At 43.5% G+C, this 24,675-nt stretch overlaps 1 protein-coding gene across 17 annotated transcripts in view; it reads left to right on the forward strand.

Annotated features, from left to right (window-relative positions):
* The window catches only part of GREB1L (GREB1 like retinoic acid receptor coactivator), a 214,248-nt gene that overhangs the window by 182,209 nt on the left and 7,364 nt on the right, over positions 1-24,675 (forward strand). For 15 of the 17 annotated variants that reach the window (XM_065582068.1, XM_065582066.1, XM_008178656.4 and 12 more), the window contains 12 exons: positions 2,279-2,394; positions 2,814-3,058; positions 4,995-5,554; positions 6,046-6,148; positions 9,109-9,264; positions 9,468-9,607; positions 11,272-11,433; positions 11,759-11,966; positions 13,759-13,924; positions 15,094-15,321; positions 18,260-18,401; positions 19,654-19,854. In XM_065582068.1, coding sequence (XP_065438140.1) covers positions 2,279-2,394; positions 2,814-3,058; positions 4,995-5,554; positions 6,046-6,148; positions 9,109-9,264; positions 9,468-9,607; positions 11,272-11,433; positions 11,759-11,966; positions 13,759-13,924; positions 15,094-15,321; positions 18,260-18,401; positions 19,654-19,854 — 2,427 coding nt within the window. The remainder of the gene's footprint in view (positions 1-2,278; positions 2,395-2,813; positions 3,059-4,994; positions 5,555-6,045; positions 6,149-9,108; positions 9,265-9,467; positions 9,608-11,271; positions 11,434-11,758; positions 11,967-13,758; positions 13,925-15,093; positions 15,322-18,259; positions 18,402-19,653; positions 19,855-24,675) is intronic. The other 2 variants (XM_065582065.1, XM_005309489.5) reach the window with 1 other exon arrangement.

The raw sequence follows: 24,675 nt of genomic DNA on the forward strand, positions 1-24,675 counted from the left end.
AGAGAGAGAGCGAATATCATATACAGAAGGAGAGTAGAGAAAAGCTGAGTGGAAAATGTCATTGAAAAGTTCCTCCTTGCTATTCGCCTGTTCCACAGAGCTTGCTTATAACTAGGTGCCCTCTGAACATACATCTATGCAAGTTAATAGCAGCCTTGCAGATTTCTGCCAACCCCCTAGCTCCAGGAGTATAATCCCTTTTTTTTTAATGAGCAATTACAATATTATTGGGTTGATTTTTTTTGTTTGTTTTTTTAATCATTGTACTCATGGTTCAGTCAGCAAAGCAGATTTTGTGCCTCAGCTGGTAAATTTCCATGAAGATTTGCATGGCTAAGTTATAAATATCTCATTCAGAATTGATTCTTGATCCATTATTAAGGAGATGCAGGAAACGCTTTAATAATGTTCTGCAGTATTAATAAGTATTGATTCTAAAGCATCAAGGCTTAATTTTCATTTGTCCTTCCACAGTGAGAAAGATCTTCATCTTTAAAATCACCCAGAATAGAACATTTTGAGTCTCCAGCTAGTGTATGAAGAGAAAACACATTAGTTCAGCGGTTCCTAGCTGATAATGTCTGATTGGCCAGTGATCTAACTGACCTAAGTTGTCAATTTTCTCAAATGGTACCCTTAGCATATTGGCAGTAGGAGCTAGATTTTAGCCTTCACTTTTGAACTTAGTCATTATAATGTGATTTCAGCATTTGCAGAGGCAGAATGGTTCTTTTTCTCTTTTAGTTAAAGCAGTTGCCTTTGACTTATAATAAATAATAGATGCTGAAATAAGTATGCCTTGTATATTTTTCTTTTCTTCTTTTTTATTTTAATACAGCGATTTCATCCCCTATATATCATTGCACCTTATACCAAGATGGCTTTGTACATGAGCAAACAGCGTCACTTGTGTAAATACAACTTGGGAACTAATATCTGTAAACTTCTGTTGTAGAACCTTAAAAATAACTCTTTTGGTGGTGGCACTGTGGATTTTCTCCACCTCCCTCTATAAACAATAGCTAGTTACTATCCAGACAATATAAACCCACTAGATTATAAAAACTTTATCCTAGGTTTTACTTTTGGCCTGGCTTCCTATTAACCGTTGCTTTAGAGCTGTAAAGCCTATATGGTCACATCCTGCTTCCATCCTCAAGGAGTTCAGGGCACACAGTATGCAGCAGAACCAGTAAGATTCTGCTGCATGACGTGAAGCGAGATCCTGGGAGGCTGCACCCAACACACATGACAGAGCTGTGCTCTGCAGGGATCATTTTGCCCCATTTTACAAGGGGATTGGGGGATGAGTGGAGCTGGGGCTGAAACTACCAGCCATTCTACTCTGTGGAGGGAGAGTGTGAAGCCCAAAAGGCTCAGTCATGGAGTGATCCACATGTGAGAATTCCTTGCCCCTAAGTCCATGCATAAAATCTAGGATTTGCCCCATAGGGGAACTTATATCGGCATAGCTATGTCTTTTAGGGGTATATAAAACAAAATGCTGACCTAGCCCCCAGTGTAGACAGTGCTAGGTTGACAGAAGAATTTTTGATACCACATCTTGGAGAGGTGGATTACTTACGCCTCCCATCAGCATAGGTAGTGTCCATGCTAAAGCAGTACAGTGGTTGCAGTTGTGCCACTGTAGTGTTTGTAAAAAGAACAGGAGTACTTGTGGTGCCTTAGAGACTAACAAATTTATTTGGACACAAGCTTTCGTGGGCTACAGCCCACTTCATCAGATGCATGCAGTGGAAAATACAGTAGGAAGATATATATACACAGAGAACATGAAAAAATGGGTGTTGCCATACCAGCTATAACGAGACAAATCAATTAAGGTGGGCCATTATCAGCAGGAGGGAAAAAAAGTTTGCTTTTAGTGTACTTCTGTTCCCTTAAGTAGAAGAGTAAAACAAAAATGGAAGTAGTTCTTAATCCTTTTTCATACAGTAGGGGAAATTATTTCCCTTGGCCATAAACTGCTTTCAGATGGCTTATGTCTGTTCAAACAGGAAATCTAAGACTTTAACTGTAGGTGTGCTGATTCACTGACAGATGCCACACCCGGGTGTACGGTACTAACTCTGTTTATTGCTTGGCTGGCAGTGGGCTACCATGCAAAATTCACAATTGCCCTTAGATTGTCCCCCCCCGTTGGATGTTGATATAATGAATAATGTGCAGAGAACAAAAATAGGACCCACAGTACTGGGTTAAAATTTAAAGTTTAAAAAATGGAACCCAGACTTGATTTAATATTCTCTTTTTGCAGGCTTGGAGGGGAAATGAACAGGAGGATTGGGTCCCTCGTACCTATCAGGATTTAGAAGGCCTGCCTTGTATTGTTATCCTGACTGGCAAGGACACCCTAGGAGAAACTTTCCCCAGGTACTATCTGAACTGTTGTACAATGCAGATGTCTGAAAAACAATCAACATGTTTGTAAGAACAAATGTAAAACTTTCAGCTGCTGATTGGAAATAACAATCTTGCTGTTAATGTTGCATGAAAAATGCTGTTTTAGAAGACTTTCTTTTTGGTAAAGTTTTTCCTTGGTGAAAAGAAAAAGTTGCTTTGTGAAAGATAAAGTACTAGTGGGAGGTTCTCCATTGTATCATGAACTGAACAGCTATACTAAGTATCAAAGAACATAGCTCATGTGCTGAGTGTTTTAAACTAATTAGATTTCCAGTGATTAATGGAATTGAAAATAGACATCGTATAAGCCATTTCAAATTAATACCGAGAGTGACTCTTTAAAGGCCAGAAAATATAAAACATTCTTTTTCTTGGGTTTGTTTTTCTAGGTCATTGAAATACTGTGACCTGCGACTAATTGACTCAAGCTATTTAACTCGCACTGCCTTAGAGCAAGAAGTAGGTCTGGCATGCTGCTATGTCTCAAAGGAGGCAATTCGAGGGTCTATTGTAGCTCTTGACCTGAGTGAGAAGGAGCACGAGAAGGCTAATATTAGTGAGAATGACTCTGATGAACTGTTGATAGACTTGGAGAGACCTCAGAGTAACAGCAGTGCGGTCACTGGAACCTCAGGTCAGTCATTGCTTTTACAGTTGCTCTGGAGCGTAATGCTTGACCCAGATTTTGTAAGAATTTGAACACAAACATTGAAGCATCGAGTAATATGTCAGTGATTAGCTGCGTTTGATTTCAGATTAGAAAATAAAGATGTGGTTTGCAACATCTTACATACCTGAGTGTTTCAAGTCTCGTGCCACATTAAAAGTTTCACACCAAAAGGCCCCTCTGTGTTCTCCCAGGCTTTCCCTGACTAGGGTGAGGGGAAGGAACTAGGTTGGGAAGTTTAGTTAATGTAGCCTTGTGGGCCAATTGTGATTATTTTAAATATAATGTTACTTGTCGCTACACCTTGAGTTTTCGGGGAATCTGAAGAACTTAAACATCCAAATAAATAAATAAAATTTCCAGTGTAAAATATTAGGAACAGCACAGTGTTCAGTAACTGTGGGGATATAGATGTGTGCTACAAAGGATGGACATTTGTTTGTTTAGAGCATCAGAACATTTAGAGCTGGCCCTGAATGTAGGCACAAGGCACAGGGATCCTTCCCTCTTACAGTTTGGATGATGGATATGTGTTGCTGTGTGTAAACCCTGTACTGACAGACCAGGGGCTAGGCAGGCTCTGTGCTAAAGTAACCTCACCCCTCTGGCCCTGCCAATCCTGCATGGTAGGGAACAAGGCTTTAAAAGGAGGAAGGTGCAATCAGCAAAAGGGAAGCCCTGAGAAGGGAGTGTCCCATGAAGCAGAAGGAGGAACTCCCATACCAGAGATCCCCCTGAGCTCTGTGAGGAGTCCAGTGAACCCAGAGGTAAGCCTGGTTAGGGAGAAACTGACCTGGCTACCTGCCCGTAAAGACTCCAGTAAAGCTGCTACCGAGGCGTCCCTGACCTTTTTGCTTTTTGTTGAATCCAGGAGGGACTTGTCCTGAGTCTGAACTTTTGCTTTTCCCCACCCTTAACAAAGTAGGTAAGGGTGATGCCCACTGCAAGGACTAAGAGGCTCAGGCCTGAACTGGGCCAACCCTGTGGAGGTATCTGGGTATGGAAAGAGGCCTCAACCCAGCTAGGGGAGGCACTCCAGAGAAACATTTTACAGGGTGAAATTTAGAAATTTTTCCCATGGCAAAAATCTCAACCCTCCCTACCCTGTGTCCTTCTTCTACTTCCATGCCCTTCTCCCTCCATATCCCTATCTGTTTTCCTGCCTTTAGTCAGTTGAGTGGGGCCTTTGCCAACTATTGAGTCTTCCCCACATATGCTAACTTTAAGGCTGACTTGCCTTTTCTAGTCCCAAAATGTGAGCATGGCCCATAGGAGAGAATGTTTTCTGGTGTTAAGAAGGCAGTCAGGGCCGCCCAGAGGCCGGGGGCAAGTGCGGCAATTTGTCCCGGGCCCGGCGGCGGTCCAGGTTTTCGGCGGCATTTCGGTGGTGGGGGGTCCGGGTCTTCAGCGGCATTTCGGCGGCAGGGGGGTGTTCTTCAGTTGCTCCGCGTCTTTGGCAGCATTTCGGCAATGGGGGGGTCCTTCAGTGCTGCCGAAGATGGGGAGCGACTGAAGGGCCCCCTGCCGCCGAAATGCCGCCAAAGACCCGGACCTCTGCCGGGTGAGTACAAGCGCCACAGCTCCCCTGCTTTACCCCAGGCCCCCTGAATCCTCTGGGCGGCCCTGAAGGCAGTGCTACTGTTATCTTTGACTTGGTAGAAGGGTTTTTTCCCTTGGTTATAGTGAAGGTATATAGGTCTAGATCCCTCAGCTGATGCATAACCCTGTAATTCTATTGACTTCAGTAGGGTTACATGAACTTCAACCGGTCGAGTATTTCTAGGCACCATAGAAATATTTGCAGTGTTAAAGTTGCATCAGACAGCATTCACTCCTTAGTTGTATTTGCTAAGTAGTTTCAATGGATTTTTTTGTTTGTTTATTTCCTGCTTCATTCCACCAGGTTCAATAGCTGAAAATGGCGTGAGCTCCTCCAGTGCTGCAGACAAATCTCAGAAGCAACCAGCATCTCTTAACTTTCAGAATGTGGCAGTTAGTACAGTTGATGAAGGTACTTATCCAAGATTCACTGCTGGAGAGACCTTGAAACAAGAATGTGACTCTCTGGGTAACCAGATGGCAAGCAGCACCACTTCTAAATTATCATCTTCCTCCGTAACCCGGACATTCCGGTGGCCCAGCCAGTCTGTCAAAGAGTGCAAGACCCTGCATGCAGCACTGCCACGCATTGTCATCTTGTCTAAAGCTGCCTATTGTCTCCTTGGCTCACAGAAAAGTGGGCACTTGCCTTCCTCGTCTTCTCTTCTGCCTCATGCTGATGTGTCTTGGCTGCGCTCTTTGAGACCTTTGCTTCCCAAAGACATGAACGGTGAGGAGCAGTCTCTGTACTATAGGCAATGGACCACAGCCAGGCAACACCATGCAGATTACAACAATCAGAGCGAAACTGCAGGCTCTAAGAGTTTTCACCCGCGACGGCTGCTTCTGACAGGACCCCCACAGGTAAGAGAGCTGTCCCCATCTTGGCTAGTCATGTTAGTATAGAGTTTTAGGGAAGGTGAAGAGGGCCAAAGTTAGCTAAAAACTGAGGACACTGTTCTAGTCTTTAAAAGTACATGTCAAGACACAAGCAGCAATGGGTCCCAAGACTGCTTTCAGGGGCGTGCATTTGGAATTATCCTCCAAAAGATGCTTTCATATCTGCTCACAAGCCATGGCTGGCATAAAGCTACCTTAAAAAGATCGAACAGATACATGGGTACCTGCTATCCCATTGAAGTCAGTGGGATTGCACCAGTGTAAATGAATTTGTCCCACTGTTGATGGTGTATTACTGCTATAGGCTGGCATGTGTTCCTGTTTGGCAGGGTCTTAGCAGAATTGACCCAGGGCTGGAATAGCAAAACAGAAGGAAAAAACCCAAACATATCTGTCTAAAATGTAACCCAGCTTTTAATACTAGATTTTCTGAGGGTTTTGTTTTGTTGCTTCAGGTGGGAAAAACTGGCTCTTACTTGCAGTTCCTTAGGATTCTCTTTCGCATGCTGATCAGATTACTGGAGGTAGATGTGTATGATGAAGAAGAGATTAATACCAGTAAGTACTAAATAGTAGTTCTCAGTACCTCATGTGCAGAAATTCTCTTTAATAAAATAGAATGGAGCTACTATAAGGTGGGTGCATAACTGGTTGGAAAACCATTCCCAGAGAGTAGTTATCAGTGGTTCACAGTCAAACTGGAAGGGCATATCAAGTGGGGTCTCTCAGGGATCAGTTCTGGGTCAGGTCTGTTCAGTATCTTTGTCAGTGATTTAAATAATGGCATAGAGAGTACACTTCTAAAGTTTGCGGATGATACCAAGCTGGGAGGGTTGCAAGTACTTTGGAGGATAGGATTAAAATTCAAAATGATCTGGAGAAATAGGATTAAATTCAAGGACAAATGCAAAGTACTCCACTTAGGAAGGAACAATCAGTTGCGCACACACACAAAATGGGAAATGACTGCTTAAGAAGGAGTACTTCCGAAAGGGATCTGGGAGTCATAGTGGATCACAATATAAATATGAGTCACTGTTGCAAAAAAAGCAAATGTCATTCTGGGATGTGTTAGCACAGTGGTCTCCAACCTTTTTATTCACAAGATCACTTTTTGAATTTAAGTGCAACCCAGGATCTACCCCACCCCTTCCCTGAGGCCCTGCCCCGCTCACTCCATCCCCCCTCTCTCTGTTGCTCGCTCCCTCCTCCCTCATTCAGTTCCCCGTTCCTGACCAATAGGAGCTGCAGGGGCAGTGCTTGCAGGCAGGAGCAGCGTGTGGAGACCCCTGCCCGTGTTGTCCCCTCTTCCCCCAGGGGCCTCAGGGCTATGCTGTCTGCTTCCGGGAGCGGTGTGGGGCCGGGGAAGGCAGGGAGCCTGCCTTAACCCCACTGCGCTGCTGGACTTTTAGCGGCTGGAGATCGTGATCTACCAGTTCATGACCACTGTGTTAGCAGGAGTGTTGTAAACAAGACACAAGAAGTAATTCTTCCACTCTACTTCATGCTGATTAAGCCTCAGCTGGAGTATTGTGTCCAGTTCTATGTGCCACATTTTAGGAAAGATGTGGATCAATTGGAAAAAGTTCAAAGAAGAGCAACAAAAATTATTAAAGATCTAGAAAACATGACCTATGAGGAAAGATTGGAAAAAATGGGGTATGTTTTTAGTTTGGAGAAGAGAAGACTGAGAGGGAACATAACAGTTTTCAAGTACAAAAAAGGTTGTTACAAGGAGGAGGGAGAAAAATTGTTCTCTTTAACCTCTGGGGATAGGACAAGAAGCAATTGGCTTAAATTGCAGCAAGGGCGGTTTAGACTGGACATTAGGAAAAACTTCCTAACTGTCAGGATAGTTAAGCACTGGAATAAATTGCCTAGGGAGGCTGTAGAATCTCCAAAATCTGTTAGTCTTTAAGGTGCCACCAGACTCCTTGTTGTTTTTGTAGATACAGACTAACACGGCTACCCCCTGATACTTGACACCATGTAGAAGCTCCGTCATCGGAGATTTTAAAGAGCAGGTTAGAGTAGACAAACACCTGTCAGGAATGGTCTATATAATACCATAATATAATAATAAAAATTAGTTCTGCCTTGAGTGTAGGGGACTGGACCTCTAGAGGTCCCTTCCAGTCCCACAGTTCTACAATTCTATGAAAAGAAAATTAGAGAGACTTGGTGCGTGAGGTAATATCTTTTATTGGACCAGCTTCTATTGGTGAGCGAAACAAGTTTTCAGGCTTACACAGAGCTCTTCTTTAGGTCAACAGAAGTTGTTTCAATAAAAGGTACTACCTCACCTACCTTATCTCTCTAATATCCTGGGACCAACATGGCTACAACAACACTGCATAAAATAAAACTACCTTTTTTGGGAGCATAAAGGCATTCTGTACATTAAAACTGGCATTACCATGTTACTGGTGTGTCATTTTAACTTGTATGTTAATATGTAGCTAGATTTCCAGCAGGTCTCTAAACACACTCTTCTCTTTTATTATGCTAGATATAATTTTTAATGGATCAACTGGACAACATTGCAAAGGCAAAATAGATCAAAGTCATGAAGAGGCAGTATCTGTCTATTATGTCCATACCTACTGGTTTTTAAAATATTTTTCTTTCTTTCCTTCATTCTCTGTCTTTGTCTTCTTTTAGCAATCAAGCTCAATTAAATAATGTAGCTTTTTCCTCTACAACTTTGATATTGTTGATGGATTTTGTTATAAATTAGATACATAACCTCTCCTAGGAATTTGGTAACACCGTGAGTTTACAAGTTTTGTGTTGGAGGAAAAAATGGTAATGAGAAACTCTGTTGACTATCAGGTGACACAAATCCATTAATTTTCATATTGTAGGAACTAGACTGGGGAAGTATGAACCTATTAAAGAAACAAGTTCTATTTAGGATATTACTTTATGTGGTGAATAACAAACAGCGTTGTGGTTATGAGACATCCCCTTGGGTGTCTCCTGAGGTGTGAGCCTTAACACCAATGTACCAGCACTCAAAAAGTGTAGCTCTCTACTAACCGCTCAACAGGGTAGGGTTTGATTCTGCTCAGAAACTGGTATATTTGAATTAAAACAATTGTAATGCCCAGTAGTTTGGAGCTTTTGGGGCATGGTTATCCCCTGATTACATGAGAAGGAAAGATAGAAGTTGATGACTAAATCAAAGAGAGGCTGGGGAATTGACTATATCTCCTGGACAGATACCACTCTTAATTTTGTTATTTAAAACCTAGATGCCTTGGGGATGGGTACTTTAGAAATTCTGGTGGGTGAAAGGAATAGAAGCCTTGACACTGAGATTCAGACCTGCTTAGTTTCCAAGGAATTTTCATTTTTTTAAAATGGCTTAGTCTGAGTTAATATTTTAGTTTTGGTTTGTATGTTTGACATAGAGACTTCTTTTATTTTTGAATCCCTGTTCAATTGCACAAATATACAAACATCAAAGAAACACATTTCACATACTCTCTTCCGTTGCTTCACAAAATGTATTCCAGGTTCTACAGAAAGTAGTGAGATCACCCAGTCTAGCAATGACCACTGGCCTGACATTGAGATCTTCAGTAAAATAACTTTTGACCTGAGTGTGCATGATACCAAGTATGGTTCTATGAGTCCAGTGTACACAGAACAACTGTCAAGAGTAAAACAAGGTCAGTAAAAGTTCTTTCCATTTTCCTGCTTCGAACGAGAGATTTTACGTTGGTTTGACTAGTCATAATGCTCAGGAAAGGTCTAACCTACAAAACACTATAGATGTGCTCAGGTTTTCTCTAAAGTCGTTACAGAATTACATTTTACCTGCATGTTTGTTGGCTGTCTTAAAATTCATGTCATTTATCTTCTTTGTACACAGAAGCAAACAAAGAAACCAAAGTTGAGGAGCCCAGAAAGAGAGAGACAGTGTCCATGATGTTGACCAAATATTCAGCCTATAATACATTTCACCACTGTGAGCAGTGCCATCAGTACATGGATATTAATCCTGCAGCACAGGTTGGTGTCTGTGATGGGACTAGCTGCACCTTTAACCCCTCTGTGGTCTTTCAGAGTGCAGCCCCACAGGTATTGAGGCTTGAGTCTTAACCTTTCCTGGGGAAGAATCATGCGATGCTCCTACTTTCAGATCAGGCCCTGGGCTTATAGCCCCCTGTGGATCAACTGAAGTTATTCAGCAGATGCATTTGGGCTTGGCACTTACAGTTCTTCCCTTTGGGAGTCTGTGAATACCATAGTGAATAGAGTGACCAGACAGCCTTTTCAAAACAAAATATTGTTTAATCATAACAGTAGGAATAAAGCACGAGAATGGAAAAAATATTATTAATGCAACAAAATGTCTACATGCATGTTTAACTTACCTAAGTCATGACACCTGCTGTGTGCCTGCAGTCAAAACAGCTGTATGCTCAGTCAGGTATTTGCTTATGCAAATAATATTCATGCACCTAAGTACCAGTTTGTGCATGCCTGAATTGCACATATAGTTGTGATAATGACACAAAACTAGGCACGCAGTAAAGAGAAGTCATTCAGCTGGCCTCCCTTTGGCCCTGATTCGGCAAAGCACTTAAGTATGTGCTTAAACTGCATGCACATGATTAAGCATTTGAGCATGGGTTAAGTCCCATGGACTTCAGAGATACTTAAGCCCATACTTAAACTTGAATAAATGTTCAAGTGCTTTGCTGAATGAAACGCAAGAGAAAGTGAAACACTTATGAAGAATTTAAAATGAAGAATGAAAAGGATATTAACTCATGCTGATGATCACCATTTTATTGTAGCAGTTCTGACTAACAGTTTAAGGAATGAGTTAAAGCCATCAATTGCTAAACAGGGAGGCATAATTTAAAATGGAAGACGGTCACCACGCTTTATCTGCAGAAAGTGCTTTTAGGTTTACTCCTTTGCTTTTCAGACAACTTGTAGGCAGACTGATTTAGTTCATAATTTCTAGTTGATTAAGGTAGGAAGAGCTCCATTGACTGCACCCTGACTAGCTTGGAATACGTGGATATATTGTGTATAAATTTATAATGTGTTCTGTTGGGGTGTTTACAGTACTGAGCTGTTGTGATTTTCTGAAGTGTCATCATATTGTGAAACTGGCAGTAATTTAAAGGTAATCTATTTTACATACCTGTGTAATGTGAGTTCCAAAGATTTTCTGAAAGCTTGGCCTTTTACATACTTTGTGATATAAACATGTTTCTGTAGGTTGTATGTTTATAAGAAGCGTGTATAGGCCTGTGGCATTCTCTCTCTCTCTCATATATGTATGTGTGTATATATTTTTAATATCCTGAACAGACTTTGATAGGGTAGGTTGTTTCCTGACTCATTTTCCAGTGCTCTGTGTACGTTTGTGAGTAATTTCTAACACTGACTTCAGCAGGAGCACAACAGGGCCACAGGAAGATCTATTATTAGACTGACAAGCTGCGTACCTAATTAATTCTGCTGGATAAGGGAAAACTGTGACTATAACAAAGCCACCTTCAGTTGCCAAAGGAAAATATGTTTGCCATTCATTTCCAGCTGCTTCCATCATTTCAAAATGCAATTGAAATTACCGTGCCACATGTTTGTGTAGGTGTGTGGCCTCCTTATCTGATTAGTGTGTTGACTGTTTTCTCCTGCAATTCCCTTGAATACAGATGACTGACTCCACCCTGCATGCATTTACGTTCTCCTCCTCAATGTTAGGAGAAGAGGTTCAGCTTCATTTTATAATCCCCAAGTCCAAGGAGAACCACTTTGTCTTCAGCAAGCAGGGAAAACACCTGGAAAGCATGCGTCTCCCTCTTGTGTCGGACAAGGTGGGTGTATGCCTCTTGCATCCTCTTTCTGGCTGCCTACCATGAATCTAGTTGGCTTGTATGAAAAAAATCCCTATTTGTCTGATGTCTTCTCATGACCTTTGTGTTGGACCCTCCTGAGACTGTGAGCTTCCTGGGGCAAGGACCATCCCTTCTTGACTAACTTGACAGCAACTAGCATGTCATAGGTGCTACAATAAATAATAATAATAAATAATTTTTACTTGGGCTATTGTGTTCTTTCTGATGGAAAGAGTCAATCGGGACCAACCGGCTAACATACTAGTCTTTCTAGAGTTTAACTATTTCCTGTTTGATCTTTCAGCAGAATTTGAATGCGGTAAAGAGTCCTATCTTCACTCCTTCAAGCGGCCGCCATGAGCATGGCCTCTTGAACCTTTACCATGCTATGGAAGGCATCAGTCACCTTCACCTGCTAGTGGTCAAGGAGTATGAAATGCCACTGTACCGTAAATACTGGCCCAACCACATCATGCTGGTCCTGCCAGGCATGTTCAACAATGCTGGAGTCGGTAAGAGGCACTAACAATGTGTTAGGTTGAAAGCAGGGCTTCTCTAACTGAGAGCTCAACACCTGCCTCTCCTGGTCATGATCACATAAAACATGTGATAACTACTGCAGTCGCATACATGTGATTGTTTAGAAAGGGATATTAGTGAAGTATTTAATATCTTTTAACTCCCTTTAATGCGATAATTGTTTTATCCTTTTTGAACACAGTTAATCTAGCTATCTGCTTCCGCTCTTCGTTTCTTCTCTCCCCAATCACACTCTTCTCTGTTCTCCTCTCTCTGTTTGCTCCTAGCACTTGCTTCTGTGCTCCCTGGTCCCTTTCTCAATCTATGTCTTTATATTTTTTCCTGTGGCCTGTTTTTTTTCTTTGCCCCTGCATGTTTTCCTGCTGCTCAGTCATCTTCCTTCCATACTCCACAGAACCATCTGTCCAGTTGCCTTCTCACGTGGTCATTCTTAACCTGCCAGCAGCTCCTGTTCCACCAGTGATTCAGTTTCCTATTAATCAATAGCTTTTGAAAAGATCACAGTTTGAGAACTGCTGATTTGTAGGCAAATTGCATTCATTTTTCTTAGCTCTGCAGCCTGAATGTCTAGTCCAGTCACTTTACAAGGGATGTCACTATTTAACAAGATGAAACTGCAGCTGTAGGTTCAGGAAAGTCAATTGTAGTTGAACTTTGGGTCCAGTCCTAGTAGAGGTTAAACTCTTCCCACAAGAGATTGAGTTTCCTCAACTCACACGAGGTGAAGTCCATGGGTGGCATGTATAAGAGGCTGGGGCAGGCTACCCAAAAAAAGGCTGGTCATGCAGGTGGGCAAATGCCATGGGTGCGATGCGGGTCACCTCCCTTTGGAGGCCTGCTGGCTCTCTGCCTTTGGAGCACTGGAAGTGAAGCTCCCTAGAAGTGCGGGAGCCACAGGTGTCCAGACCGTGGCTCCGCTCCTGTTCTGCCTCTTGCCCCGAGGCCCACCGTGGAGAGGAGCGGGTGGGCCTCGGGGGAAGTGGCGCAGAGGAGTGGGTGCCGGGTGGGGCCTCGGAGGAAGAGGCACAGAGGAGTGAGCACTGGGTGGGGGGAGCTTGAAGGAAGAAGCAGAAAGGAGCAAGCGGTGGGCAGAGGGCATTGGGGAGGGGGCAGAACAGGGGGCGGGAAGCGGTGGCGTGAGGGCGGGCCTCAGGAGAAGAGGTGGAGTGGGGGTGGAGCCAGTGGTGGAGTGGTCGGGTCTCTAGTGGCACCCCCCCCGTACACACACACACTTCTAGGGAGCTTCCGGCGCTCGTTTGTAAGCCTCCCCAAACTGAAGATCACACGCTGCCTGTGATCAAGCCACTGTCCTCTCTTGGTTCAAAGTACTCTTAAAATGCCCCATTTTTCTTGATGTCCACACGTGTAATAAAAATAGAAAAATCAACAACCCCTATATCATCCTCTCAGGTTTTCCAGTGTGTTCTACCTTCTCTGTATCTGTCTTTTACATATTCCCTATCCCAAAGAGCATATAGTCTTTCTTTTTGTAGATTGTGCAGTGCCAAACACATTATTGGTACTAATAAATAATATTTGAATATGCCACTTACCCCTCCTGGGTGGGCCTGGATTGGCAAATACATTTGAAAATGTACATGTGGTAAGACATGTTTCTGACCTTGTAACTTTCAAGGTGCTGTGCTGTATAATATTGGTGGCTTTCTTTTTTAATATTATATCTTTTTTGTATGAAAACAGAAGCTGCAGTAAAGTTCTCATTAGTGTCCTACAGAAGTTGTTCTGTGCCATGTATTCTCACAGGTGCTGCCAGATTCCTTATTAAGGAACTTTCCTACCACAATCTAGAACTAGAGAGAAACCGCTTGGAAGAACTAGGAGTCAAACGTCAGTGTGTCTGGCCGTTCATTGTTGTCATGGATGACTCTTGTGTCTTATGGAACATTCACAGTGTCCAAGAACAGTCCAGGTAAATTAGCTTTTCACAAACAATGGAACAGTCAGATGGGTCCTAGCTAAAGCCACAGCCCACCCCAAACTTTTGCAATATTCTAATTTGGATGCACACTTTGCAGCTTGAGCCCATCTCTAGCAATTGGTGATAACTAAAAAATTGGCTACTTAAGAGTCAAAGCAGAATCTCAAAATTATACTCTGCTTATCACTTAGGATATGTCTACACTGCAATCAGAGATGTGACTGCAGCACATGTAGACATACCCGAATTAGTTCTGGTCTAGCTAGCTCCGATAACAATAGCAGTGAAGCCACAGCAGCACAGACTGTACAAGCCCGCCCTGGATCCCAGGCATGTACTCAAGCAGCTAATCCAGGCTGCCACAGCTTCACTGCGATTGTTATTTGAGCTAAGTAGGTTAAAGTTAGCTCAGGAATGTCTACAGATGCTGCAGTCACACCTCTGACTGCCGTGTAGACATACCTTAGTCATGATTCAAAGCTGTTACTATTTTGTGCATGACATTACAGATAGCTTCAAAATTAACAATTGTATGTCATTTTGTCTCCAATTATCTCATCTCAATTAGTGTTTCCTGTCCATCAGCTAGTGTTGTGATTGACTCGATCACTTTCTCTGCTCTCTTGTAAAACTGATTAGTTTTTGACATAGAGTTTACCCAAACCTTTCTACCAATTGACTTGCCAGTGGGAAAGAACATTTTGGTTGTTTGTTTTTATCAGCTTGATTATTCTGGTGTTCTTTTGTTGTTGTTTCTCAGTTAAAATTCTTTATTTTGGGGTTCTTTATTTTCTAGAAGACATTATGCCAGGTCACTCCATTCTTTTTACCTTCTTCTCCCACACTGCACCTTATTTAGGAAATGCCTTTCCTGAATTGATTCATAAGGCTACTTCCTTCTGCCTCTCCATATATCTCACCAGTAATACCCACCACTCCTGGAAAGTCTGTATGCTTATGATGACTGGATTGAGGGGTAGAGGTGGGGGTGGCATTTAATTAGCTATTTATAATAATGTCAATGTTCCATGTGTGTCCATGAATACACAGTTATGTATTTGTACAGCACCTAGCAAAAAAGGATCCTGATCTAAACATTACACAATAATATAGTAGCAGAAATCTAAAACACATATGTGATACATGATTACATTTCATAGCTCGTCCATGGAGCCAGGGAATACCAATAAGAATGTGTCTTTGAAGAGTGTTCTACAGCACATTGAAGCCACACCAAAAATTGTTCATTATGCAATACTGGGTATTCAGAAATGGAACAGCAAGTTGAATTCCAGGGGATCAAAACCTCCATTCTCCAGGTGCCATGTGCATGACTTCATACTGCTCAACGTAGACCTGACCCAGAACGTGCAATATGATCTAAACAGGTATGCAAAAGTGATTTAACAAATACAGTAAACAATCTCACTGCCAGCTAATAGTCATGTTTCATAGCCATAGTAAAAACAGAGAATGGTACTTTCATGGCTGTGAGATTATGGCCACAAAATACTACTTTTAAAAAACACAGAATGATGTGTGCAGCATTGTAATAAGACTGCAGTATCCAAATGAAAGTCAACTGTATGATTGGTTGAGTTATTTCTGATGTCACATTTCTGTTGCATGAAAATGAGCTGTTCAGAGTGAGAGTTACCCTCCCCCCCCATGAAACAGGAAATGCATACAAAAAATAAGCATGCATGGGGAACAAATGGATGTTTTGTATATGATTTTAACAAAAAAACAGTTGTATGTGATTTCAAGAAATAAACCACAAAAATCTAAAAATACAGATTAGGAGTGTGTGTTGCCATCACAAAACATCCGTACACGAATCTACTACTACATTGTGAAAAGTGGTCACCCAGAAAGAGAGTCTGTATTAAAAGAACTCCTGCAATACCTCACCCAATATGCACACACATTACAGTGCAGTAGCTTTGCAGCTGTGGGTTACTATGATGTTATCAGAACTGCTTGATATGTTTCTTTTAGCCTCTTCTCTCCCAGTTCTCTGTGTATTATCAGTACCTATTCATGAATGGTAAAAGCCCCCTTGACTGCGGGGTTAGGAAGAAGGGAAGTGCTGGTCACTATGGCATTAGAAACTTCACAGTCTTTCACTGGATCACATAATTCCATTGTATAGCTTTCATCATGGGACATTTCCTCTAGCATTGTACCTCTAGGGGAGATTTTAGCTTTCCAAACTCTTCATGGAGTGCTGAGCGAAAAAGTGGCCTGCAATGAAACATGCCTAACAAATTACAGCACGACAGTTCGTGTATAACATGACAGGCCCCTGTATTTCATAGCTGTGTTCTGCTTGCTGTAACAGCAAAGGAATATACTGTATATTTTAAAAGCCAAATAAATCTTAGGCACAAGGTTACTTGGACAAAAATCAGGAAAGGGACTCTTCCTGTTATGATTGGTTATTTCTTTGCCAATCAGTTAGCAACCAGGATTCTCCAGTATTATGAAGCATGGCTAGTGTAGCGCTCCGATCACTGGGAAATCCTGATTGGCCAGTGAGGTTTGTTTTCATACAGGTTTGATGTTCCATTCTAGCACTCCTTAAAGAAAAACTGTACCCCAAAACTGGAATGATTTATAATGAATTAATTTATCCCTGGGGTGGAGGAGAGAAAGGAGTGTTCTCTGTTATGGTACAAGAGGAGCAGCTGACCAAGGTTGTGAACGTTTGTGATCATTCTTCCTATTCTCCATTCTGATACGCCCTTGCATAGTGCTGGTGCAATTCAGTAGGATTTAGCACTACCCGCAGAGAAAGAAAAACAGTCAGTGCATGGAATCTAGATGCCGGGCTTCCACCTCCCCTCCAGGTGCTGTTTTTGTATTACGTAAGGATTCATCTGAGTGGAGACTGGAAAAACTGAGTCAGGATAGTGAGCACCAGGGTTAGGATGGAAAGAAAGACTGGGAGAAAGACAGACGGTGGGTGAGAAAGAAGAGAAAAGGCAAGGTTGAGGGAAGAAGCTACAGGAGTTTAAAAAAAAAATAAACCCCAGAGAAGACCTAAAATACAAGAGAGAAACAGGAAGAAATCAGAAGAGGAGAGGCAGAAAATCCATCCTGCTAGGGACAGCACCTTTTGTCAGTCACAGGAAGCACTGCTTCCAGAAATGCATCGGCAAGTGGCAGGAATACGTAGAGAAGCACAGCTCACTTGACTCAAAGTAATTGAGACAAAAGGCATGAAGGGAGGGAAGGCTGTTGTATTCCTAATGGAACTAAATTGCTTCCAAATTTTATCGGTCATTGTTTTACAGAGAAAACCTCTGCTCCCTCGCCTTTATTTCTCACTTTCCATCAGTGATTGGAATTAAAAACCTATAGCAAATTCACTTTCTCCGGTATTTGCCATTTCTCTCCCTTTCTTTCCTCTCACCAGAAGGCATCAATTCCATTCTACAATTCTCCCTAAGAGCTTTGTCACAAGTTCCCATCAGGATTTGAAGCAGAATCCAACTCCCCCCGCTAAATAAGACTAGATTTTATATTTCCTTCACTTTGAGCTTCCCACTGACTCTAAGGTGGCCTGTCTTGGTCTCTACCTCCATCAGCAATCCAAACTGTCTCTTTATGTGGTGACCAAGTTCTAGCTTGCATGGTTCATGGTATGGATGCCAAAGCAACTGACTTCACATTTCTCTCATTTGTATTACTTATGGTGCAAGAATTTTATACTTTTAATTTTAATTTTATATGAATTTTATTTACAAATGAGACTCTTCACCCAGTGGCAGGGACGAACTTGTAGTAGTAGAATGTCTTATTTATTAATTCCAGTATGGTCTCTTTATGATTAGTACCTGTACTGCTATGTGCATAAAGCAGCCAAACACAAAAGCAATTCACCTGGATAATACGTCTTATAGAAGGGATCCATTCTGAAATAGAGACAGATCAATGCTCTGGGTGAACAATATCTGACCAAAAGTAAAATGTGTTTGAAGTCAGTAAATGGGGGGAGAAGAGGAAGACTATCTGAACTATATACTTTAAAAAATAAGACTTACTTTTCTCCTTATTGAAGTCAGTCTGGAAGGGCCTGTTAGCAATTTGAATGTTAAGTGCTCTGTAGAAGGTTTGTATAAGAGTTGTATTGTTTTTTCTAGCAAAGTAATCGGTGAGATAGTCCAAGAGTTGGTGCCTAGAGTGTATTTAACAGTATATGGAATACATCACAGACCATTTATACAAAGAATACAATTTATAATGTATTGCAGGGACTAAAATGGGATTGGATACCCTTTGCAGACACACAGTCAGTTTAGTGAATCTGTGTTTAATGTCTAGGTACTTCTGTGAAGATGTAGATTTTAACCTGAGAACAAACAGCAGTGGCCTTCTCATCTGCCGCTTTAACAACTTCAGTCTCATGAAGAAACACATCCAGGTTGGGGGGCAAAAGGACTTTGCCATTAAGCCAAAAATCATGGTGAGTTTTGCATGTTTGAAAAAGAGAGCTATGTGCAGGAGACAAAACTGGTACATTGTTTTCATGAAGGTCAAAATTTGGATGTTTACTTAGCGTGTCAGAGAAAGTCTGTTCTGTGTTTGTACAGCATCTAGCGCTATGGCTGGACCTGCTATGTTCTATCTCAATGCAAGTAGTAATAAATATTCCTAATTTCTCCATCACTAGCAGTAATCCTGGGAGTCTATCACAACTCCTCCATTATAATGGAGACACCAAGAACAAACTGGGATTTGAAAGCTGATTAAATAATTTCTAGTTAATTCATGGATTTCTTTAGCTGAGTAAGGCTTGAATTAGGAACTCTCAAATCTAAAGTCTAATCAGAAGTGGATACGTTTTTCTAAACTCAAGTTTAAAGGTTTTCTAAATTCATGTGGAAGAGATAAATTATATTTAGTTTAGTTCCAGTCTCTAGTCATTTGTGATGATCTTCAGTCATTGCTGTTGTCGATAAGAAGAAACATTTTACTCAGGCTTTGAAATGTCAAAGTACTCTGGAAATCCACCTGCAACCTCTGCCTATTGCAGAATGTGCTGCTTGCTACTAAATGGTGTTTCATGCACTGTTCGTTTTACCTGTGCTCAATGAACTGGATCAGCTTTCAGATGAGGTATAATTCAAGGTGTTGGTTTTAATCTAGAAATCCTATCTTGCTCTGGTTTCCTGACTCCTTTAAACTTTCTCTTGCTACTGTTCAGACCTAGTCCTGTAGTTCAGATCAGGTGGGAGGACACTGGAGCTAACACCCCCCGGATCTGAATGCTTAGGGGATAGTGGCTAATTATTCTCTGTGCATCCAACAGAGTTGGAACTAGTTGACTAATTTTACTGTGTGCCATTCTGTATATAATGGGCCTTTTTGCCTAATGGGCCATAAGGGGAGAGTTGAATCTCTGAGATTGTGTGGGTGGTGTAGGGGGTTGAGGGGCATTATAGTAAATAGTGTTGCTTTTGAATGTAAATTCTTTGTATTTTTATTTTCTGTCCTTATGCATTGAGATATTCACAAATGTACTTAGCAGAAACTGTGATTTATTTGTTCTTTGATTGTTATTTCCATGTGGCACCACTGGGTTGCATGTTCTGGGGTTTTCCAGCTTATTTAGCAAGTGGGAATTACAGTAACATAGCCAAGAAGGCAAACTACATTCAGTGAAGATGCAACCTACAGAGTGTTGGTCGAAAGAGGTTCCATCATTTTCATTGTAGGTATCGGAGAGCATGGCCCCAATAATGCCTCTTCAGTATGTCTGTGCCCCAGACAGTGAACACACGTTGCTGGCAGCCCCAGCTCAGTTCCTTCTGGAGAAATTCCTTCAGCATGCAACATACAAACTCTTTCCAAAGGCCATCCATAACTTCAAGAACCCTGTACTGGCCATTGACTGCTACCTGAACATTGGACCTGAGGTACAAAATATTTCTAGGGGTAAATGAGATCTCTAGCAAATGCAAACTGTTATATTTCTTACTTCTAATTTTTTAAAACTTTCTTTTTGTATGATGACTCCTTAGAATCATCGGGGTGGGTGTTGAACCCAGGACTTTGATTTAAAACCATGAGTCTCTGTTACTCGAACTAAAGGGCTAATTCTATTAGCTTGGAAAGAGTAGCAGCAAACCTCTTATGTTGCCTGGACACTGGGAGCATGGTGTCCAAAGATCCATGCTGTGCTAATAGATCTCAAGGCCAGAAGGGACCATTGTTATCATCTTAGAGTGACCTCCTGTATAACAGAGGCCATAGTACTTCCCCAAAATAATTCCTAGAGCATATCTTTTTAAAAAAAAAAAAAGTCAAACCTTGATTTAAAAATTGTCAATGATGGAGAATCCACCACCACCCTTGGTAAATTGTTCCAGTGGTTAATTACTCTCACTATTAAAAAAATTATGCCTTATTTACAGTCTGAATTTGTCTAGCTTCAGCTTCCAGCCATTGGAACATATACCTTTCTCTGCTAGATTGAAGAGCCCATTATTAAATATGTGTTTCCCATGTAGGTACTTAGAGACTGTAATCAAGACATCCCTTAACCTTCTCTTTGTTGAACAAAATAGATGGAGTTCCTTGAGTCTATCACTATAAGGCAGGATTTCTAATCCTTTAATCGTTCTTGTGGCTCTTCTCTGAACCCTCTCCAATTGATCAACGTCCTTCTTGAATTGTGAGCACCAGAACTAGACACAGTATTCCAGCAATGGTCACGCTAATGCCAAATACAGAGGTGAAATAATCTCTCTACTTCTATTCGAGATTCCCCTGTTAATGCATCCAAGGATTACATTAGTCCTTTTGACCAAAGCATCACACTGGGAGCTCATGTACAGCTGATTATCTACCGTGACCCCAAATCTTTTTCAGAGTCACTGCTTCTCACGGTAGGGTTTCCCCCACCCCCCAAATCATGTAAGTATGGCTTACATTCCTTGTTCCTAGATGTATACATTTAACCACATTAAAATACACATTGTTTGCTTGTGTCCAGCTGACCAAATAATCCAAATTGCTGTGTATCAGCTCTCTTCATTATTTACCACTCCCCCAATTTTTATGTCAACCGCAAACATTATCAGTAATTATTTTATGTTTTTTTCCAGGTCATTGATAAAAATGTAAATAGTTTAGCGCAGCGGTTCTCAAACTTTAACAACCTGAGGACCCGCGTTTTGATTTACAATTTTTCGCAGACCCCCGCTCAGCCCCAGGTCCCACCCCTGTCCCACCCCTTCCCGCCCCTGCCCCACCCTTGCCCCTCCTCTTCCTTGTTTGTTTCCACTCCCGAGCATGCCCTGTCCCCGCTCCTCCCATTCCCTCCCAGCGCCTCCTTCACGCTGCTGAACAGCTGTTCTTCGAGTGCTTGCTCATGTCCATTCCAATAGGTGTGTGCACACGCCACATGCATGATTGTTGGAAGGTTTTACCCTAGTGGTACCCTGTCAGGTCGGCTGTGGAGCCCCCTGAAGTGGCGCCTTCATGGCAGTATAAATAGTCCCTTGCTGACCCACCGCCTGCTCAGTTCCTTCTTACCACCAGTGACGATCATTGGAACAACTTGTCTCTTGCTTCAGCAAGTGCTTTCCTTGTGTTTTTTTCCTGTACATAGTTGTTAATCGTTATCATAGTAGTTCGTAAGTTTCTTAGTTAGCTTGTGAGTAAGTTTAAGTTGGGGGGGTTGTTTCCCCTCCCCCCTAAGTTTTTCCCCGTCCGGGGCATGCCGCGGCCCCAGGGGTTCAAGGCATGTGATAGGTGTGGTAAGCCTATGCCCAGGGCGGATCCGCACGCTGCTTGTCTGAAGTGTCTGGGAAAGGGACATTTGCAAGACAAGTGTAGTATTTGCAGAGGCTTCAAGCCCAGAACCAAAAGAGAGAGACACTATTGGCTGAAAAACTCCTTTTAATGGAGACAGCTCTCCTGCCTCAACCAGCACAAGAGGCAGCTTCGGCCTCAGTGCGGAGCACTAAGGAAGGACTCGCACTGCTCCCTGGCACGGAAGGCAGGCTCATCAGTGCAACACCAATCACAATCCCTGGTGCTGCATAAGAAGAAAAAGGCAGAGGGGGGGCCGTTCCCCCACCAAGAAGAGCACACAGGACACCAGTGTGGTGCGTCCCACGCTGGGACACCAGAAGGCTGGTCCATCGGTCCCGACACCTTTGACTCCGGCCTTGAGGGGAGGTCTGTTGAGTCTGGTGTCAGTGGACTCCCTGGTCTGGGAGGTGTTGGAGGAGGACCTGGACCTTCCCTCCACAGCAGATACTTTTGAGGCCGCGCGGGACTTGATTGCCATGACGGCACAGTGCCCCACCTCGCATTCCCAGGCACTGGTTCAGGTGCAGACACCACTTCGGGCACCGACGGCAGCACCACCTATCCGGCAACCAGGCAACCCCACCATTTTGCGGCGCCATTCCCCATCGCCTCGGTACCGCTCCTCGGCACCCTCGGGGTCTGCCCCTCCCTAGTTGGGCTCGGCCTATTCCTCTGAATCAGAGGTGGAGTCATCTGTGTCCCGACACAGCTGGTACCACTCAAGATCTCAGCACCGGGCTCGGCACCATAGAGCGGAGAATCCCTCGGTACCGATGGTATCCTAGCCACCCCAGTGGCAGGGCCTGGCACATTGGCCCTTTTGGACACCTTGGGCCTATCACCAGGCTCAAGGGCATAGTTCCAGGGTGGCATCAGTAGTTTCCATTGCCTGAGCTCCCTCCTCCCTCCCCCTGCACAACATCGATCACCCCTGACACATCCAGGGCTCCTGAGAACCCACCCCTGACACATCCAGGGCTCCAGCTTCGAATTTCCAACCAGCAGGCAGTACTTAGCCACTACGCATACAATTCTTGGAACGCCCTCTCCAAGTTTCAGGAACTGCTCCCGTCGGAGTCACGACAGGAATTTGCTGTAGTCCTAGAGGAGGGCAGAGTGGTGGCTAGAACCTCCCTCCAAGCTGCTTTGGACTCCACCGACTTGGTGGCGCAGACTGTGGCTATGGCCATTTCAATGAGATGTAGCTCATGGCTACAAGTCTCGGGACTCCTGGTGGAGGTCCAAAATACCATACAGGACCTTCCATTTGACGCTGTGAGGCTGTTCGCTGACAAGATGGACTTGAGACTGCACAGTCTCAAGGACTCACGAGCAACCCTGAAATCACTGGGAATTCACACGCCAACACTCCAGAGAAAGCCCTTCAAGCCCCAGCTCCCCCGCCTCACACTTCTATCCAGGGCACCGTAGGCATGCCTATAGTTGACGGAGGGGCAGAAACAACGCAGTCCCTCTCCAGCCAGGGCCAGGGCTCCTCCATGCAGCCCCTGGCTCGAAGCCAAACTTTTGAAAGTGCGCCCGAGGATGGAGCACCAGCCCAAGTCTTGGATCCTTTTCCTTTTCCTCCCTTTGTGAATCGTCTGTCCCACTTGTACCATGTCTGGGCACAGATTACTTCAGATCGCTGGGTCCTGAGCACAGAGGGGGTGGGATATTCTGTCCAATTCTGTGTCCTCCCACCCACCTTCCCTGTCCCTCTTCAGGGACCCCTCTCACGAGCACCTCCTTCTACAGGAGGTGCAATAGTTCCTCACTCTAGGGGTGATAGAGGAGGTTCCTCAGGATTTCAGGGGCAGAGGATTCTACTCCCGATATTTCCTCATCCCCAAGGCCAAAGGGGGACTCAGGCCTATCCTGTATCTGCAAAATGAATCTCAAAATGTTTATAAGAAAACTGAAGTTTCATATGGTCTCTCTGGCTGCCGCCATTCCTTCCCCAGATCTGGGGGACTGGTACTGGACCTGAAGGATGCGCACTTCCATATATCGATTATTCAGGCACACAGACGATTCCTGAGAGTCATGGTCAGCAGGCAACACTATCAGTTCACTGTACTCCCGTTTGGGCTTTCAACAGCCCCTCCTGTGTTCACAAAGTGCATGGCAGTTGTGGCAGCCTTCCTCTGCAAATGTAGGGTACAGGTTTTCCCGTACCTTGACGACTAGCTCATCAAGGGCGATTCTCGAGTACAAGTGCAAAAGCACCTTGCGTTGGCACGTGCCACTTTCAGCAGGCTGGGGCTCATTCTGAATGGGCCCAAGTCTACCCTAGCCCAAACCCCAAAAATAGAATTTATTGGGGCTCTCCTGGATGCCACTCGAGCCAGAGCTTCCCTGCCCGAGTCTCGGTTCCAAAGCATCAGGGGCATCATAGAGAGCCTCCGCCAGTTTCCTAAAATTACAGCCAGAAACTGCATGAAGCTTCTGGGACGTATGGCGGCCTGCACGTACATAGTACTACACACCAGATTGCGCCTTCACCCCCTCCAGGCTTGGTTGGTGAGGGTATACAGACCCAGCCGGGATCCTCCAGACAGACTCGTTACCCTGCTGCCCCTCATTCTCGAGTCCCTCAGCTGGTGGCTACAACCTCAGGTGGTCTCTGCAGGAGTGCCCTTTGCCAAGCCTCAGCCCTTATTGTCGCTGGTCACGGATGCATCGGAGATGGGCTGGGGAGCACACCTGGGCAATATCAGAACTCAAGGCCTGTGGTCACAACCAGAACTATCGCTGCATATCAATGTCAGAGAGCGGAGAGCCGTTCAACTGGCTTCCCCAGACATTCCAGGCCAACACCTTTTCAGTCAGGAGATTCTCATCCATAATATTTAGAAATTCCAAGGATGTTTTAATACCTCCAGCATATATTACTCAAATTGAAGTTCCCATGATCACAC

Source organism: Chrysemys picta, chromosome 2 (assembly GCF_011386835.1).
Source record: "Chrysemys picta bellii isolate R12L10 chromosome 2, ASM1138683v2, whole genome shotgun sequence".
In the NCBI taxonomy this organism is placed as follows: domain Eukaryota; kingdom Metazoa; phylum Chordata; order Testudines; family Emydidae; genus Chrysemys; species Chrysemys picta.